A 20,496-nucleotide genomic window follows, 5' to 3' on the forward strand; every position below is an offset into this window, starting at 1 on the left:
TATTAGCCTTATTGTACCGAAACTTTGAGGCAATGCTTAATGTTCAAACTTCAATATTCTTATTCAATTAAAAATAATAATAAAAATAAAAGAAAATAAAAAAAATATAAAAGAAAATAAAAAAAAAAGAAAAGAAAAGAAAAAAAAACGAAAGAAAAGAAAAAAAAATAATCTCACTAAATTTAACTTTTGAAAATTATTGTAAACCCCAGATTCTCCTCTCTCTCAAAATACTGTCTTAAAAACTGCTGCTTACGTCATGCGCAACTTTGCACTAATATTACGGCTTCTGATCATTTACACTTTTAGAGTTTACTTGCTTGATAATAGTTTAAAATTGAAATTTCTTAATGATATTCTGTTTTATTGTTCCACGTTTAAGATGTTTCCTTGTTTTGATATAGAAAGTAGGTGCACGGTTTAATTGCATTTCATTTGCCTTATTAAGTATTTAATTTACGCATTGTTATTTGTTTTTTTAAGATTATCAATTAATATTAACTCAATTTAAAACTTAAATTTATGCTTGGAACGGCCTTACCCAAAGGACATTAAAACCGTTATTATGCTCCCTTCTTAATTTCAGTAAGTTTCAAGTAAACACTGAAACTATAATTTAAATTTAATTATCAATATTTTAATTTATTACTGTTATTACTATTTTACCTTAATTATTATTATTATTATTTTTTTGGATGTATGAGTTGCCGATAGATTCAAGTAAATAGCTTTACAATACATTTATAGTTATTATAAAAAATGGAAATTAGCACTAACGTTAGTTAGATTTACATTAATACCAAAATATAGCTCAACAAATAAAAATAATATTTCAGAAATTGAAGATTTTTCCATATTAAAAAGTTTTATGAGGCTCCAGACTACTTATCAAGATTTTAAAATAGAAACTGTGTATTACTATAATTTGATTCTGATTTTTGCCAAACGTAGCATTTATAATATTTTCTTAACCCACTTTCGAGTGTATCTATGGCTAGAAGATTGTACTTGTAATTTCGGTAACTTTCCGATTAGCTTAAGCAATTTTAATTTCAAGACAGGATAATATATGTTTTATTCGTTTTTTAATCACCATAAGTAGAATTGATTGCTTATAGGAATAATTGTGATTCATTTTAAAATTGGAATTCATTTGAGAAATTTGATCTCTATAATTGATCAAAAATCGTCGAATACTGTCAAGTTTCGAATAATGTCCAAAAAAATGTTTGTGACCAGTTCTAAGACACCCTAGTTCAGTTTGTTTTAGGCGATAGTTCGGGTTCAACATGGAAGATAACGTGATCGATTGTAGCAGCTCATGGGTACTAATTGATGGATTGCTTCTACGACAAAATTTTCGGAACTTGAATGTAGTTTATCTATTGATTCGACTTCATATTTATGTATAGTGCGAAGCAAAATTACTCGGCTTAAATAACTTTCAATCTAATATGTAAATTTTTTACGTCTTGAGTCTCAATTTTATTTTGTTCGAGGACATAATCTCGTACATGCTAATTAATTTATACAAACGATATTTTAAGTTACAAAACCAGAAAAAAAAAAGAAAAAAACGATTTTTTCTTCTCCGATGGATTTGAATTTTTGATCCTCAACGTATGGAAGATAGTCAATATTTTAAAAGTTTTCCAGCCTGAAAATATTGCCAAAGTTGTTTAGGCAGGAGAGCGATTGAATGTTTGGATCTCTTAATGTTAACAAAACTTTTTGAGCATTTCGCTAGATTTGAAAAACTTTTTTAAGCGAAACATGAAGTTTTTGCACACTATTATAAGATTCGTTCATCCAAAGATAATTCTATGCAAAAAATAACCTTAAATGAATATTATTTTTTTTTTTATTGCGAATTGTCGAAAAAACTTTTCATTGCAAAATATAGAAAAAAAATTTCATAATTTTTAAGAAAGTAATTTTAAAGGCAAAATGAGAAATTTGAATGAAATCGGACTACTAGTTTCCAATTAGTCCAATTTTAAAAAAAAGTTATTTACGTAAAATTCGATTTCGGAAGAACTCTTCGATTGATTTCGTCCCACAGTGGACTGATCGTTAAGACACGGTTCCCAGCAGATCACCGAAGTCAAGCATCACTGGCTACGGTCAGTGTGCGGGTGGGTAACCACTTGGATCAGTCTGCGTAGGGACCGAGGGTGTTCGGTATTGGTCCTCGTTAAACTGTGCTACCGTAAAGTGCTCGACTTCGCATGCAGGTCGTCGGATTACCGAAGCGGGGGTGCCATCCCCTCTGCAGAGGATCAAAATTGTGATGGCATGTCTTGGGATCATCCTCAGGGGTGTTTACCAGACCGTCGCCAATAGCCTATCTTGCAGCTCTAGTGCGACGTTAATTAACTACAACTACAACAACAACAATAAAGTATGTGTGTATCTACATATATGTGAATTTACGTACATAAGATTATACATACTTATATGTACTACTTGAAGTATATATACGTATGTACCATACGCATAAAATAAATGGTCCATTCTAAATAATTTTTCATCTAATGATCGTATCTTCACATTTAAGGACTCAATCTTAAAGGTGTGAGAGGATGACATATATGCTAATTGATTTGTGCCCACGATATTTTAAGTTATGAAATCAGACACAAAAGCATACTTTCTCTGAACAGATCGACATACCTGTTTTATGGTGTTACTTGGGTTTTTGTCCCTCAAATTATAGGGATGGCCGCAATCTGGAAAAAAATATTCCCAATAGTTGTAGTCAGAAGAGCGGTTAAAAGTTTGTACCCCTTAATGTTAATATTTTTTACGTATGAGACCACATCTTGAGAGCATCTTATGTGAATTGAAAAAAATTTTGCACTCAATTAAAAAATTCGTTTGTCAAAAGCTAATTCCATGCAAAATATAAATTTTAGTCAAAATAATCATTTTTTATTATTTTATTCAATGATAGTCTAAAAAATTTTGAATTTAAGTTAAAGAATTTTAAATGGCAAAGCGCAAAATTTGAACGAAATCAATCGAATAGCTCTTAAAAATGCGACTTTTTCAAAATTCAATTTTTCAGGAACTATTCGATCCATTTTACTCAAATGTTGTATTTTGCCATTTAAAATTTCCTTCTTTAAAATGTTATAAAAAATTATATACTTAATAATCAAAAAATTTCGGCTATTACAAAATAAAATTTAAAAACAGTAAATATTTACTGAAAGTTATATTTTGCAAAGAATTATCTTTGGATAAAAGAAATTTATATTTGTATGCAAAATTACTTTAATTCATTTTGAAAGTTCTCAGGACATGGTGAAATACGCAAAAAGTAAAATTAACATTAAGGAGTCTAAGCTTTGGACTCAGGCTATTGGGACGATTTATTTCGGATTGCGAATACCCGTTGGACGGCTCTTTTGACCAACCTATTATTAGGACCATATTTCCCAGAGTGCGGCTATCCCCTATATTTTGTGGGTCAGAAATGTGCATCCGTCGAGAAATGGTATGTTTTTCAGAGAAAGTACGTTTTATTTTTGTCTAATTTCATAACTTAAAATATGGTTTGCATTAATTAATTAACATATTTGAGATCCTTTTAACCCTTAAGATTGAGTTCAAAAACGTAAATGTCCGATCATTAGTTCAACTCGCAGTAGAGTGAACTTCAAGATACGGTTCCCAGTAAAACACCGAAGTCAAGGATCACTTGCTACGGTCAGTGTGTGGATGGGTGATCACTTTGATCAACCTACAAAGGAACCAAAGGTGTACGGTATCTATCCTAATTAAGCTTTTCCACCATTAAGAGCTCGACTTCACGCGCAGGTCGTCAAGGAGAAGATCCATCCCCTCTGCAGAGGATCAAAATTGTGTTGACATGTCTTCGGATCATCCTCAAGAATGTTTCCCAACTCTACATCAATAGCCCATTGTTCATCGTTAGTACGACATAGACCAACAAAAACAACCGATCATTAGATCAAAAAATTTTCAGAGTAGTCTGCTTTTTGTTTTCAACAAGTAATTTATTCATTCTACGTCCATATGACATACAATGTACTCACGTGTGCAAGTACTATATGCATGTACTGTCTAATAACAATGTTATTCATACAGCGATAGTTAAAGTAACCACAGATATATAATTATATACTGCGTGTGTATTCATGTATTTTTATTTATACGTGTGCATGCACCTGTATACATATAATGTAGGCATGTATTCCTGTACGTACAATATGTATGTACATACAATTTATATGTATATGCATAAAATTTCATTGAATATACGCAAGTACGCACACAAAAATTTCCTCTTATTTTTCAGAGAAAGGAGCATATCTGACGAGGAAGTCATTTATTTGAAAGAAGATTGTTTCGCTAATTCCTTCATGTTAAATATGTTACGTATTCACTGGTGGTTATTATACCTATAATATCATTTGTTTATGTATTGACGAAATAGTTGATTTAATTATGGTATATCTGTTTTGTATTATTCACTAATGGTTATTATACAGATAATATTTTTATATATTAACAAAATACCTAATATAATTATGGCATATCTGATTTGTACAAATGCACTTGTCATATACTAATTGTTATGATAATCATAATATTTATTTGTTGTTGTGCATTAAAAAATATGTTTGAAATTTCTACATTCATTAAAGATTTTTAAAAAAAAAATATTTTGTTATCATTAAATTTCCTACATTTATCATATCATGCATATTAAGTAGGAGATAATTAATCAGTTGCATTTTATTTATTTTGACAAAAGAAGATATTTCATGTTAATTTTCTTTGATATACAAAAAACTGAACACTTTTGACTCATCAAAATTTCTCACACCGCATAAATTTCTGAATAAGAAAGAAGAAAATACGCAGACCCTCTTTGAGTATTACATTGTTTGTTTGTTTTGTTCATTTACGTCGAATTAGAGCTGCGCAATGGGCTATTGGCGACGGTCTGGGAAACATCCCTGAGGATGATCCGAAGACATACCATAACAATTTTGATCCTCTGCAGAGGGGATGGCACCCCCGCTTCGGTAGCCCAACGACCTGCATGCGAAGTCGAGCACTTTACGGTAGCACAGTTTAACAAGGCCAATGCCGCACACCCTCGGTCCCTACGCAGACTGATCCAAGTGGGTCACCCATCCACACACTGACCGCAGCCAGTGATGCTTGACTTCGGTGATCTGCTGGGAACCGTGTCTTAATGATCAGTCCACTGCGGGACTTGAGTATTACATATGTTCTATTTATTTTGTGTTTTTATTAATCAAATCATTAAATAAAATAAAAAATTTCATATTAAACGATATTTTAACTTGTAAATCATTAAGTTCCTACATCAAAGTAAGTCAGACTGATAAAAAACGACTATTTTCCCCAAAATAATCAAGCAAAATTGATGGAAAGGAGAATTTTCCTCTGACTGGGAAAGCTATAAGAAGTAAAACATAAAACAAATAATGAAACGCGCCGTCATACAATCGTGGGAGAGATGACATCAAAGATGACATCAGAATGACGTTTTAGCCGACGTACACTAGCAATAGCATTAAATTGCATTGTCAATGAAAATCTTATGACAGGGTAGATTTTAGCTGAGCATACGAAAACGCTGCAAACGGAAACCTTATAATTATGTAGATTTAAGATGATTTTCATCTTAGAACTAGCTTTATTCAAGGTTTTTTTTCCCGCTTGAAAACCCTAAGACAACCTCGTTTTAAGGTTGTTATGTTGAAGGTTGTTTTCCAAGGTTTTGGATTAGGGTAATGTGCGTAGAATAGAGCAGATTGTCGCAGACCTCGTTTTAAGGTTAGAAGGTTTACACGTAAACCGTGTAAAAAACCCTTTTTAGGTTTGCATGAAAAGATTTTTGTTGTGTTGAAAAAACCTTATATTGCTATCTGGGAAGCATCACGGAAACCCGTTACATATTATCGGGGCTTTGTATGGGTCGTTGAAAGGTAATAAAAAGGCATAGATTTTATTGCGAATAAGTATATATTATGAAATATAATTATAAAACTAAGTAGATAATGATGGTGCTTGGTGGAGATAATCATGCAGAAATATAGATATTACGAAGAAACATTCTTCCCCAGTTAAGCGGAGGTACATGGAAAAAAAAATCAATGAAAAAAAATAAATAATTACAACATTCTGACTTCATACTTGTATTAATTTTTATCGAAAAACAAAATGGGAATATGCCGTTTTCCTGCTTACAACACCCCTATTTTTGATGAAAAATCAAAAGATACTTAACATGGAATCAGCCTACGCCCCAAAGATGGCAAATTGGAGAGTTTTGTGATAAATATTCTGTCGTCAACTTGTCTTAACGGTACAGAAATAGGTAGCTAAAAGCGTTTGTAATGATTAAAGTGAAACTAAAGCAGAACCAACTTAAAAATAGTACTGTATGAAAACTATTTGTCAGGTACATTGGCTTTAAACCAATCTTTGAATTTATTTATATGAAAATTAAATAAGTTTAATCTTACTTTAATATTTAGTTTAGTTGTTTTTTTTGTTTCAATAGTTACAATATAATTAGCTTCTTTAATTTCCCCCCTTCTATTTCTGGAATTTGCAACTGCTAGTTTTTTAAACTATCTTTCTGGATTTTGATTTAATTTATATTTCTACTCGCTCTACTTAATGATTGAAAACTATAACAATTAATTGATAACATATATTTGAAAATAGCTAAGTAATAAATTTTATTGAACTAAATTTGTTTTCCTTATAAGTTCTTTGTTTTATTCCTATAATACGAAACATTTTTTTTTTCTTTCGTGTAATTGAAGTAACCTTAATTTTGTTGATGGTAAATAATTTTTAGTACGCATAATTGCGTGATAAAGGCAAGCGTAGTTTAAAATATCATGTTAGAAATCATAATACAACTAGTAGGTGACCTATTAAATTTTGGCGTCCTATTATTTTTGATGTCTTGTGAAAAAACCATACTAAGTGAAAATTATTGGCTGTTTTTTATTTATATAGTGGAAATAGGATTTATTTTCCCTTTTGGAACTTTTTATTTACTTTTGTTTTCACAATGATCACTTACAGATACTATAATAAATAACTAATATGAAACATTTATTACTTTTCATTGTCAACCTTAATCTAGGTTTTATTAAGAAATAATTGTTTTTCATAAATTTGGTTGTAAAGTTTCCATAATTATGAAAATAGGTTGATTATCTCAAAGCTTGTCAGTCAAAAAATTGTTCTTGAAGAAATTTAAAGTTGAAAAGCTTGGCATTCTATTTTTAAATTATTTAGTGTAAAAAGCTTTTTTTAACTATATTATATATATTCAGAAAAAATTTTCATATTATTAATTACTCTAAAATAATAACCATGTCTTGACGATAACAAGGAAACAAGGTGCACATACGAAAATACAAATATTTATTCTAGTATCGGCAAACTCAGAAGGTAAAACTCATTGCTACCTGTGGGTAAGCCACATATATGTTTTTAAAATTTATTTAAATAAAGAGAATGGGGCAACTTTACTTGGTCCCTCAGAAATTTTAGGTGGCCATTTCAATTCATTAGTAAATAACTACTCACTATGTGGCAAGTCAATCAAAAAGTGTTAAATAAACAACTGCTTATTTTCTTCTATTGCTTATTTTAAAAACTGTTTAATGTTAAAGTACGTCAATGTAAAAAGATACTCTGGTAATTCAGAATTCATCAATTGTTGGTTGAAAAAATCATGTACAAGGAGAATTCTTTAACAATTCACATGTTTGAAAATTGTAATATATGCATTAAATATATTTTGCCCCCGCCCCCTCAAATATTTTTACATATCATTCTTTAAAAGTCAGTATGCTTAACTAAATTTTGTTATATATTTATTATTTTTATTGCTCAATTAAATTTTTACAGACTTGGATTATTTCTAATGGGAATTTTTAAAAAAATATATAATTTAATTAAAGTGAAAATAAGTTTGCAAAATATGGCTTTTAAATGGCATCTTTTTGGACTATTGATATTGGTTGCCGACTCATTCGGTTTGAGGAAATAGTGGCTGCTAAGACATTATAGTCTGCCAGGTTGCTAACTTAAAATTTATATTTGCAGGTCTACTATTTAGTTGGAGTGAACATTTAGGCTTATTCTAATACGAAAATATATCAAATTCAATGCTTTTAGTTTTATTTAATACACAAACTTATATGAAACAAACAGAAAAAGTTCGCATTTTTTTAAACGTCCTTAATAAAAATTGTACCAACTTTCCAGCTTTGCTCTTCTTTCACCATAAATACCATTTTTAATAGACCATATTATTGTTTATTTACTAATCATTTACAAATTAATATAAATAATGATACATAAAATAATTTCTAAATGGCTATCTGAAAGTAATACAATTTAAATGAAATTGGGCAGTTGCTTTAGTAACACATTGGTAGTACTATCTGGGCCCTTAATTCAAGTTTTGTAGATACCAGAAAACTAAGCAAAGTAAACAGAGAAGTATTACCTATTCAAAAAAAGAAAAAATTTTAGAAATTTATGCCGATTTATAAATTAGTAAGTACTGATTTATAAATCAGTAAGTACTGATAACTATTACTCTTTCAATGTGCTTTTCAGGATTTTTACCTCTGTAATTGCTACCTAATTTTCAGTGAACTTTTTACAAAGACATTTTGTTGCAAGAGAAACCTTTCATAGCAAATTCTATTTCACTTTCTTTCGTAATTTAAAATTATACAATAAAGTTAGTTTAAATAAACCGAGTAGTTTATGAAAAATGCTAATTTTTTTGCAGAATATCAAAATGCAAACAAATTACGGTAGGATTAGTTCCTGTTGCATATTTCGTGCAGTTTGTGATTTTTTGAGGAAAATTTTTTTTAGCATTTAAAGCTTCATATTCCGTTGGTTTTTCTGAACTAATTTTCTTCTGCTCGTAAGATTTTAAATAACTAATGTGAGTGAAACAGAGTTTAAATGAAGAGAAGGCTATAAAGATTGCTGATTTTTTTTCTTCAAAATATCAGAATGCAAATAAATTATAGTAGAATTATTTCCCCTTGCATATTCTTGTATTAATTTATTTGCATTCTTCATATTTTAAAAAGTTTTTTTTTTCTAATTTGAAGCTTTATGGTTAACTCTTGGTTTATCTGAAATCAATTTTTTTTATACTTAAAATTTTAAATTACTATTGTAAATGAAGTTGAATTTTACTTGAAAGACTTCTCTTTTAGTGTAGTCTTCTCTCGAAAAATAGATATATTATTATTTTTTGAAAACTTATTTTAGATTAATTCATAACGTAATTAAAATAGTAATTGTTTGATTTTGGAATTGACGCTTTATTCATTTTGATTTTCATGCTTTTTGTTTTGTAGGAAGGTTTTAGATTTCTATCTTATCAGCATGGAAGGAATATTGATTTACTTTTGAAAATGATGTAATTCTTCGATGCTTAGTGTTTATTCAAGACACATTTAAATGAGCTGGTAAGCATTGACCTGTACTAATTTTACATGTGCAAAGTAGTAAATTTGGTACATATTTTCATTTCTATTTATGATGTAAGCCGAGTGGCAGAATCGCAGAGACACGGCGACATTGTCACCGAACAATACAGAGTTCTTGCTGAAAGATTTTTCTTTTGAAAGGTAGAAAAAAAAAGTTAGCTTTTTTTTCTGCAGCAATTTACATGTAATATTTGAACTATTCGTTTAAATAATCACTTATTGCTGAGCTCAGTTTACGGAGATATTATTGTAAATCTTTGAAATGTTACGATTGCATTTTGGGCAATTATTAATATTGATTTTCACATGGATTTTAAATATCCCAATATATTTCTAACAATAAGGAAAATCCGAATCGTGCATTTGAGTATTTACTTTTTAAGGCAATAATTTTAGTGAATTTTTGACAGTTATTGCAATTGATTTCTCCATAGTTTTTAAATCCGATATTTTTTATGCAATATTATTAATTTCAACAATGTAATTTAGAAGTGAAACAAGCATTTGAAGAGCCCGATTTGCTTGATTTCGTTGCTGATCTTTTTTTTTCGACAATTACTTCAACGGATTTCATGATTTTTAGTTAGTTTTTTTATTGTGTTGATTATTTACAAAATGCGAATAATAAATAATTTGTGCATCCCCAACCACCAACAAAATGCAAGAATATCACCCATAATATTTAGAATAAAAAATTATTACTTGTTCTATTAAAAAAAAAAACTTATAGTTTTTTCTGTAACACAGCATTTTTGTTATTTTAAATTGGTAACATATACAGTGGAGCATCGTTTATACGACGCCGAAGGGACCACCGAAAAACGTCGTATAAACGATAACGTCGTATAATCGATTTTTACTTCTAAAACTGAAACTAACTCTGTTTTCAGCTAATTTTAACGTTTAACGTGTTGATTTACATAAATTTCTAAATTAGACAAAGCAAAACAAACAAATAACCAAAGAAGAAAAATTGCAGTGAGCAGTTTGAATGTATGTTACCTTTAATTATATTTTCTTGCTATTAGTCTCTACAATGCTTTGAATAGCGAGTTGAACTTACTGCTTTCTATGATGCAATTTCAGATTTCTAATCACAGCCAAATCTAATGGCTGAAGCGCACTTGCGCAATTTGCAGGAAAAAAGAGAGCTTTTACATCTTCCAAAATAATTAGTATCGATGGGTGCGCTGGACATTGGTCGATGAATAGCAAAGTTTTTCGTTTTTGCCTCTTCATAATATTGTCTAGTTTTTTCAGTCATCTAGTAAAAATTACGGTCGTCATCCAAGCATTCTTGTTGGCACCCTTTTCTGTATCATTCATGTTGGCAAATGCCACCTTTTTTTAAAATACACAAGAAAAAATAAAAAATTAAATAAAGGTGAACAAAATCTAAAAACCGACGTATAACCGATTCTGTGCGTTGTATAAACGATATATTTTTACATTAAAATGAATAGGAATGATTTGGGACCACACTAAAACGTCGTATAAATGTAAACGTCGTATAAGTGATCGTCGTATAAACGATGCTCCACTGTATGTTAGTTATTATTAAAAGTATCTTGCAGAAAGATGTTAGTGCTAGAGAGTTTTGTCGTATATAGCTCGAAAAAATTTCGCTACAGGGGAAGTAAGCTTATAACATTTAATTACTTGTATTTAATTGTATAATATTTGTATTTTGCATTATAGGAATCCTTTAAGAAAATTACAGAGGCATGGATCCAAATCTTATCTCATGCAAAGGGTAAAGTTTTTGAATTAATTTTTACTTTCTATTTATATTCTGAAATTGATTATTATGACAATGTAAAATTATTTCAGATAACCCCTGTTCATCTAATGAGCTTCATTTTTGTCTACATTAAAAAATTTTGTCTACATTAAAATATTTTTGGGGCACATCTTCAAATAGACATGGAGAATATGATCTTGTTTCATATGAAAAACAAATAATTTGAATTGTTTACAATAATTTTAATAGTAAATAGACCTGGAAAATATGATCTAATTTCGTATTAAAAACAAATAATTTAAACAACTTTCGTTATTTTCCTTAGAATTTGTGTCTAAAGTTGTATACAACTTTACATTTTTATTCTTCCATTTCAAAATATGAATTATTTAAACTTGTTTATGTTTTATTGTATAAATCTTAGCTTTTAAATTTAAAGTCAAAATTGTTTTAATCTGCTTGGGAAATCAATAAATTAAACATATGCACATTGCACAAAAAACACTTTAATTAATTAATTTAAGAAAAAAGCTGTATGTATCTCACGAACTATTCGTATGATCTTGCTCAAGTTTTGTATTTTGCCATGTAAAATTAAATTCTTTAAAATAATTTACAAATTAGATACCTAACAATTTTTTGTGTGAATATTATAAAATAAAATAACAAAAAATAATAAATATTTACTGAAAGTTATTTTTTGCATGGAAATATCTTTGGATAAGCAAATTTTATAAGTGTGTGCAAAGTTTTTCACTTCGCTTAAAAAGTTCTTGAGATATGGCGAAATGTGCAAAAAGTATAATTACATAAGGGTCTAAACTTTGGACCATTCTCATTACCGAACTATTGAGACTATATTTTCTAGATTGCAGCTATCCTTTATATTTTGATGTCAGAAAACTAATTTGTCGAAAAATAAGGTATATTTATTTAAAGAAAGTCTGTTTTTGTATCTTATTTTGCAACTTAGGATATCGTCTGCACTAATTATTAGCATATGTGAGGTCACCCTCTCAAACCATTAATAATTGAATCCTGGAACATGAAGATCTAGTCATTAGATTTTAAAGTAATTTAGGGTGGTCTATTTTTTGTGTGCCCTGTTTATAAGATTTACTGGTTGAACAGTTATTCTTTTAAAATGTAGCTGAATCATAATAGTATTTGAAAATCCTATTTTAATTAGTATTTTACTACCACTTTGCAAAATCTGTCCCAATATGCAAGTCTGGATTTTATACAGAATAACTTCATTTATAGTTTTTATGTTATATGTTTTTTCAATACAGTGAACTCTCGCTACTAGGATATCCAATATAACAATAACTTCCTTTATTACGATAATGTTTTGTGGTCCTGACCAACTTGTATATGAATTAATGTCATTCTCCTTGCAATATTACGATATTCTCTGAAGCAATAAACCCTTGTAAAACGATTTTTTTTTTCAAATTTCAACCTTATTTTCCCATTTCTTATTAGTTTTCAAATAATGTTAAAAACTTTACTTTATAATCTTTTGCCATTTTTCCCATCTTTTCTGACAAGAGAAGACTCACTGCTAACTACCCCAAGAGCTTCCATTCCCTTATCTTTTAAGAAATCACAGATGTAACATTCTTATCTGATTACATTTCCTGGATGTTAAAAGCTAATCATGAGTCACAAATGACCACAAGCATCACATTAACACCCGAAAAAGAATTTGCTCTGTAGAGGGTGGGTGGAGCACCATTCACAAATAAAAATTATCTTCATGCTTTGGACTCAAATGTATACTTTGTTAGTTGACTTGACAGTAAAAAAAAGTGAATAAACAAGCAAAAATATCAGATTATTTTCAATAAAAATGGTTTTCGGGTATGTTTACGATCTTATTTTTTTGAAGAATATATAAATTCATTTATAATTAATACATATATAGCATTAAAATTAGAAAAAAATCTTATTGTATCCCTAAAGTATATAGGCCCCTGATATTACAATATATCTCTCTACAATAATATATTTATTTGGTCCCCGAAATATTGTTGTAGTGAGATTTTACTGTATTTATATTGTTCAACTGTTATTTTTGTGTTAATTGAGTTTGTTGTAATCTGAGTTTGTTCTAATGCATGCAATTTGAGTGCTTTTTGTGTACTAAACTTTTGTGTAAATTAACATTTTGATTTATTTCCTTTAACGCTTTTCCTTTAGCTATCACCTTTTTTCATTTATGCCTGGGCATTAAATTTAGGATATTAATAAGCTAATTGAAAATTGTTTGCATGTTAAATACAAATAGGTTAAGCAAATCTTTAAAAACATGAATTTTTAGTAAATCCCTATTCCTTTATTAAATATTACAAAAATAATTTTCTCACAATTAGAAGTTAATGAGTTAAAGTTGTTAAAATGCATGCGTGAATGTTTTTAAAATGTTATAGATATACTTAATTAAGTGTAGATTTATTTATGGGCTGTTTTCAAAATTCTGTTCTATTTGATGTCTACCTGAGAAAATAATAGGTGCTTTCAAATACAAACGAAATTATTTATGAAAAAAAATAGTGTTTTATGGAAATCAGTTGAAAGGGAACTGAAAATATAGCTATGCAAAACATAGCTCTATTTTTTAAAAAAATTACTCTCTAGAAACAAAAAAATTCTACCGTGTCATATTGTGATAAATACTCTAAATTACATTCTTAAAAATTTTATAAAAGCAATTAATGAAACGATGAGTTTTTAAGAAACTAAATGTTGTCTTCAAATCAATGCCATACCTTACTTTAATTTACATTTTTGAAACTTTTCAATTGGAATTTATCTATGCCAATACTTGTTTACCTGTGAAGACTGTTTATTAAAGAAATATAAGCAGCTATTTCAGTTATTCTATAATTGATTGATAAAGGAGAGGCTTTATAGCAGTAAGTGATCTTTACTGTTTCATGTCTGTTACCATAATTAGTTGTATAAAAATCTTTACTTATTCATCTGAATTATGTCTAGTCTAAATCACATAGAATTTTAAATTCTTTTAGAATCACATTTTTGTTCTTTAAAATGTTATGTCTTTTACTTGATATGGTAAAAGGCATGGCAAACTTGGTAACAAGCTTGACATGATTTACGAGGATTTCTTTTATAAATTATGATATATGTATTAATAATATTATTACTGTTATATAGTAAGTATTTTTGCCCAGAACATATAAAAACAATAGGGATTAAGGGAACAGAATTGATAATTTTCATTGTATCTGATCAAAAAAGTTAGCATTAAAAATTAATAAAAAAAAGGAAAACAAGAGGAATAAAAACAACTGTGTGTTAAATTATTTTTAAAAATTACATATTCTAATGTAAGAAAGAATTTATTTTTATATTTAATTAGTTTGGTAATGATGCTGAATTTTGAAAATGACCCTCATACTCTATTAGAATTATAGATATATTATTAGAATTCTATTTATGATGTTTGAAGTCAGTGATCTAACTTTTTTCAGCAATATTTTGTGTTGTTGTAAAATGTTGTTTGATAATATTTTCATTTTAATCAAATACCAATTAAGGAAAGTTAAATGTGTAAGTTGAAGTCGTTTTTGTTAGTTGAATATGTTTTATATGCAGTATCTGCCGCCTACATATATCACATTTTTATGATACTAAATAAATATTTGAGTTATTTATTTTTCTTTGTAGGACAAATGTTTAAATCTATTGTTTTTAACTTTCTGTTGTACAAATTGTAGAGTTTACAACTCTGAAAGAATGAAATTCATTCATAATTTAAATATTTACAGCTTCTCTATACATCAATGCAATTGAAGTTTTTAAGCAAATGAATATTTAAACAAGTTACAAAAATTGGTCCAACTTAAAATATTTATTGGCTTATTTTTCATAGACTTATTTTCATGTAATGAACGCAATAGTTTTATTATCCCTTTTTTATAAAAATATGGCAAGGTAAAAAAGTTAAATTAATATTTTTAACATCAAATTTTTTGTTTTAAAATTAAGTATGATTTTTCTTTTGATTTCTATCTAGTTCTTTTTCTTTTTAATTTTTTTTATATTTTTATTAACGTTTTTATACAATAATGGAAATGCAATAATTGGGTAATGATAATTCAGCTGGAAAAATTTCTTCCAAAAATTGAGATGAATTTTTATTTTTTCTGTTTTTTTTTTGATATAATCTTTTGTTTTTATGGGCGTTTTTTATGATAGTGTGGCATTTTTAATAGCATTTCTGATAGACTATATTTTTTTTAAGGTTTTATGGATATTTTTCTTGCAGAAAATATTTTAGCTCTAAGGTTTTTTTTTTAAGAATTAAGAGGATTTATTTATCTGAAATATTTCTAATGACTAACTATCATAGGTGTCTTCCTTTTACCCCATACCAATAATATATAAAAGTTTTGATTAATTTTGAATAATGACTAAATTTATTAATATAGTTTTAATGAATTTAGAAAAATTATTATTAAAGAATTATTAATATATAAAAATTATTAATAAATAATATATTAAAAATATTTATTAATAATTTATAAAAATACGTTTTGCTTTTCGACCATTTTTTTAGCCGAATATTCGATATTCGGCCAAATTACTATACATTACATCTCTAATCTATGTGTCTTCTCATACAATTTAACAAGATATTGTATCATCCATGTCTAAAGGTGAATATCCTTATTATTCTTTTATGTATAATAGTACTAATAGAAAGGGTAATAAAAAAATTCTAATAATCAAAATAAATTTTCGGCTTAGCTATCTATGTTAGAGATTTGGTTTGTAACAAAACTTTAATAAACTTTACTTATAGTGAGTTTCAGAACTTTTTTTTGTTGGAATTATGTTTCTGGGGTTTAAATTGTTTCAAAGAACATGGAAAAGAGCTCTTTTAATTCTGACAGCTACAGTATTGAAGTTTCTGCGAAGAGCCTCCCTTTTCATTCTTAGTTCACATAAGTCTCGTGTATAGTTTTAAAGTTATCCTACTGAACCAAAGTGAAATTACACTTTTTAAAGTAGAGAATACAAAATAGCAAATTTAAATATTTTGAAATTAATCGAATAGTATCACTTTTTTAACATAAGTCAAGGCTTCTCCTTCAAGGTTTCTGAATTTGTAATAATATCTACATTAAGCAATCATTTTACATGTAAGATTGGCTTTAAATTTTACTCTGGATGCTATATCTGTGAATTTGTAAAGCGGCAGTTGCTGGATACTGAAATTTGATCGCAACTGTTTACAAACTCTAATTTCAAACTATGTTATTAGCATAGCTGCCAACTCTACTGGATTTAACAGTTTCTCCTGGTCTTCTGGTTTAATAAAAATTCTCCTGTTTTTGTACATTTTAGAAAATTCCCTAAAATTGAGTGTTTCCTAAAAAAATCCCTATTGAAATAGAATTTTCAGATAGATTATTATTGCTTGCTTAAACATTTAAATAAGTATTTCTACTAATACATAATGAAGCGAGCCTCATTTATAAAAATCAGTTTAAAACTTTATTTTTGTTCTAAAATGTTCAATTTGTTTTTATTTAGAACTCCCTTTTTTAAATTAATTAAAAAATCTTTTAAGTATCTTTGATGAATTAAATGCCTATTACTAATTAAAATTATGAGTAAACATAATACATAACATTTCAAGTTTATTTAATGTCAGTCATAACTGAAAAATATTTCAGTCTTTCTATTTTGATGACTGATTGATGACTATGTATAAAATATTTAATACATTATGAAACAGTTATCATGAAATTTATATTATTTTGTGAAATTTACTGGATTTTTTCTTATCCATGTTGGCAGCTATGTATTATTTTTTTTGAGAAAAAAAGTGTGTATACATTTATCTTAAAAACTAAAATTCTCTAAAGTATGTTTGATGGTTTATTCAGGATGAGATAGCGCTTGAGAAGCATGTTACCAAGATTGACCAGTAAGTTTTTACTAATATTTTACCTAACATTGAAAGATTTTATATTCACTTTAGTAATACAGTTTTAAACACAACAGTGGAATTTTTTTAACTCAACCTCTAAAGCAGTTTGTTCTATGTGTTGTTGCCCGTTTTGCAGAAACTTCAAGGAAGTCTTCATAACTTATATGGGCATATAAGGCCCAATTTTCTGGATTATATTTTATTTTCTGACTCCAAGTTCTAGCCTTTTGACTTTCATAAATAATTTTAAAACTGATAAGAATTGAAGCAAGCAAGAAAAGTGAAAAGTCCCATCAACTTATAAAAAATTAGGTTTCTTTAATAAAGATAGTTTTATATTTCCTCCCCCCCCCCATTTTTTTAAAAAATATAGTTGTGTTTCGTATTAGTTTAAAGGAAAAAAGTAACATGATTATTGGATGTGTAGTTTGTCTATGTAAGGAACTCCCCTTGCCATTGGTCTTGAGTAGTGGTGGTGACCTTGGTTACAAGGCTTAACTGTTTCAAGGAGGTTGGGTCATTCTTTAAGGCAAGTTTTAGCTCGGGTCTGAAGAAAAGGAATCAGAGGAGAAAGAAGCTACCCTCTTTGAAATTTTCTATTTCTTGTTACCATAGCAGCAGATGGGGAGGGGAATTCTGTGGGCTTTTTATATCAAAACTAACTGCACATAGTTTAAGTGTTATTGCTCATTTAATTCAAATTGATTTTTTTATGTCCTTATCAATATCTTTTATAATTTTCTGCTCTATTCATTAATATTTTAGAAAACAGTATGTAAGGAATAAATGGGCCATATATATTAATAAAATAATAATTTTATTTTTTCTTTACTTAGACATTTTGATTGTCCCTAATAATAAATATATCATTGTCTTTCCAAAGAAATATTATGGTTTTTTTTTCCGAAACATGTTATTTATCATTTTTCCAACAGCAAATTAAAATGGTTCTCTCTGAAGAAATAATTGCTTTCTTAGTTTTTCAATTTTTATCAGATAATTAGCAGTCTAAATTCAAAATAAAATAAGAATATAATTTTTTTTGTCCTGCTTATATCTTCTTTCACAATATTGAAGTGTTTAAAGGTTATATCTTGTATGAAAAAATAATTTTTTTGTGTGACATTTGAAAATTTTTTAAGTGTCAGTTATTGCGTTTATTAAACAGATCAGTAAGATTGGATTTTTTGAGGTCAAAAACTGGTTTTGGACATTGCATATTAAAAACCTATTGAAACGTGTCATAAACTGTCAAGATCAGACAAAAATTGGGACAAGTTTCTTTTTTGTCATTGGAGACATTTTATTTAAAGTTGAATCATGCACAATATTTGAATTATAATTACTATTATAATTTTGATTTATATTATATCATGTATAAAAAATATAGCCAAAATTATTGAAACTATCAACTGAATTTTCTAAAAAACATGGTACTACTATTAACTTTAAGATCAATATTATTTGCTATATTATTATAATATAGCAAATATAATTTATATTGCAGGTAATAACTGTGAGTTGTTAAATGTTATAAATCTAAATATTCATTTCAATTCTTTATGCCACTATTTAGGTAGATTTTTTAGATTAAATAATACCATTGTGTTGTTAGTACTTATATGTTCCTGAACATTGCCTATAAATCATGATTATTACTTCCTGATAAGAAAACTAATTATAATTTGCAAATAAAATATCAATATTTGTTTAAAGGAGTTAATAGCTTTTTAAATCAATCAATTCAAGAGTTCAATTAAGTTATCAATATTTAGTCCAGCTATTAGAATAAGCTTTCTAGATACATGTTATTTTAGTATGTTATAATAATTTTAGTATGCCTACGCTTTTGTTCATGCAGCTCAGCGATAAAATATTTTTGGATTCGATCTTATTCCTTCAAATCTTAAAAATAAACTTGGAGTAAAAAGGGTTTCAAAATAAGTGTTTTATAATGGCATGCTTTTGGAAAGGGTGGAGTTAATATGGGAATAAATAAAAATTGATTGTACGCTTAATGAATAAGATTATTGTTAAGTGTTTTTATTTTAAATGATTGTTTTTGTATTTTTCATTTCAATAATTAAACCAATTAACAGATTCAATTAATTGCAATTTTATACATTTTTATATATATTTATTAAATATATATAATAGATAGTTATTTTTTATGCCAAAAATTTGTGGTTTTGACAGTAATTGTCAATACAAAAAGGGGTGTCATTTAAAAATGATGAAAGAACATAGTTAATAATTTGTTATTTTGTTGGTATTTGTTAAAAAAAATTTTCATATCTGTTATAGATAATAATAATTTTTTCCACCTAAATTTTGGTTTTTGACTATTATCAAAAATTGTGAAAAAGAGGTTTTTGACATGACAGTTAAAAACCAGGTAAAACTGCAAATTGTTAAAAATTGCCAACTCTGCAGATAAGTCTCATTATTTTATTAAGTCAATATTAAAAGTTTTTGAGTTCTTGTTAACCCCAGTGTGTCCATGCCATAAAAATATAATTTTAAAAATTTATATTTTATCAGTTTATTGGGTGAGTCTTAAGATTTATTAGTTTTGAGAATTTACATATATTTTCTTACATAGTTTTCACACAATTCATAATTTTTGCTTACAAATATATTTCTAGTATGAGAGTGATTCTAAAATTTGTCTAATAACTGTCCAACATGGTTTGAATTATTAAGGTTCCACTGTTAGTGTGAAACTTATATATTTTATGTTTAGTGGCACTCATATTTTATTATCAATATTAAATTCACGTAATGCTATTATTATTTTTTGTTTTGTCTTATACGATGATTATGATTCTTTAAAAGAATTGATTTATTTAATTATTTTTACTAAAATTATTTTTATATATCTAATTTATTGAGTAGTGGATAAAAAACTTAATCAAAGCTAAAATAAGTATTATAATTTAAAATAATTTACATACATTTTTACACGCTTTTGAGCTTCATGTGTAAACATGAAGCTCAATTGAGCTTCATGCTTTTGAGCTTCATGTGTTTGTTTTTTTTGTGTGATTTCTATTATTCATGCTATTTACTAATAGTTCAAATATTTTTCTTTTACTAAATCTGAGCCTAATTTTTCTGCTTTGAATGTATGCTTACCTCACTTACTTACCCTAATGATATTTTCCTTATAATTAGACGATATTGTACTGGTTAATAAATATTGTTTATTATCTCTTTTATTAATAAATATTGTTTATTGC

The 20,496-nt window shown here is 27.6% G+C and overlaps 1 protein-coding gene across 3 annotated transcripts in view; it reads left to right on the top strand.

Annotated features, from left to right (window-relative positions):
- The first annotated feature begins 348 nt into the window (after positions 1-348).
- Positions 349-20,496, top strand: part of LOC107454854 (bridging integrator 3) — a 31,026-nt gene continuing 10,878 nt past the window's right edge. The window contains exons 1-4 of one of the 3 annotated variants that reach the window (XM_087156214.1): positions 349-407; positions 9,420-9,530; positions 11,250-11,304; positions 17,214-17,254. In XM_087156214.1, coding sequence (XP_087012340.1) covers positions 9,523-9,530; positions 11,250-11,304; positions 17,214-17,254 — 104 coding nt within the window. In that variant the 5' untranslated portion in view covers positions 349-407; positions 9,420-9,522. Of the gene's footprint in view, positions 408-6,353; positions 6,467-9,419; positions 9,531-11,249; positions 11,305-17,213; positions 17,255-20,496 lie in introns of those variants that run through there. The other 2 variants (XM_087156213.1, XM_087156215.1) reach the window with 2 other exon arrangements.

Source organism: Parasteatoda tepidariorum, chromosome 12 (genome assembly GCF_982258835.1).
Source record: "Parasteatoda tepidariorum strain Cologne lab strain chromosome 12, Ptep-v5.0, whole genome shotgun sequence".
Taxonomy (NCBI): domain Eukaryota; kingdom Metazoa; phylum Arthropoda; class Arachnida; order Araneae; family Theridiidae; genus Parasteatoda; species Parasteatoda tepidariorum.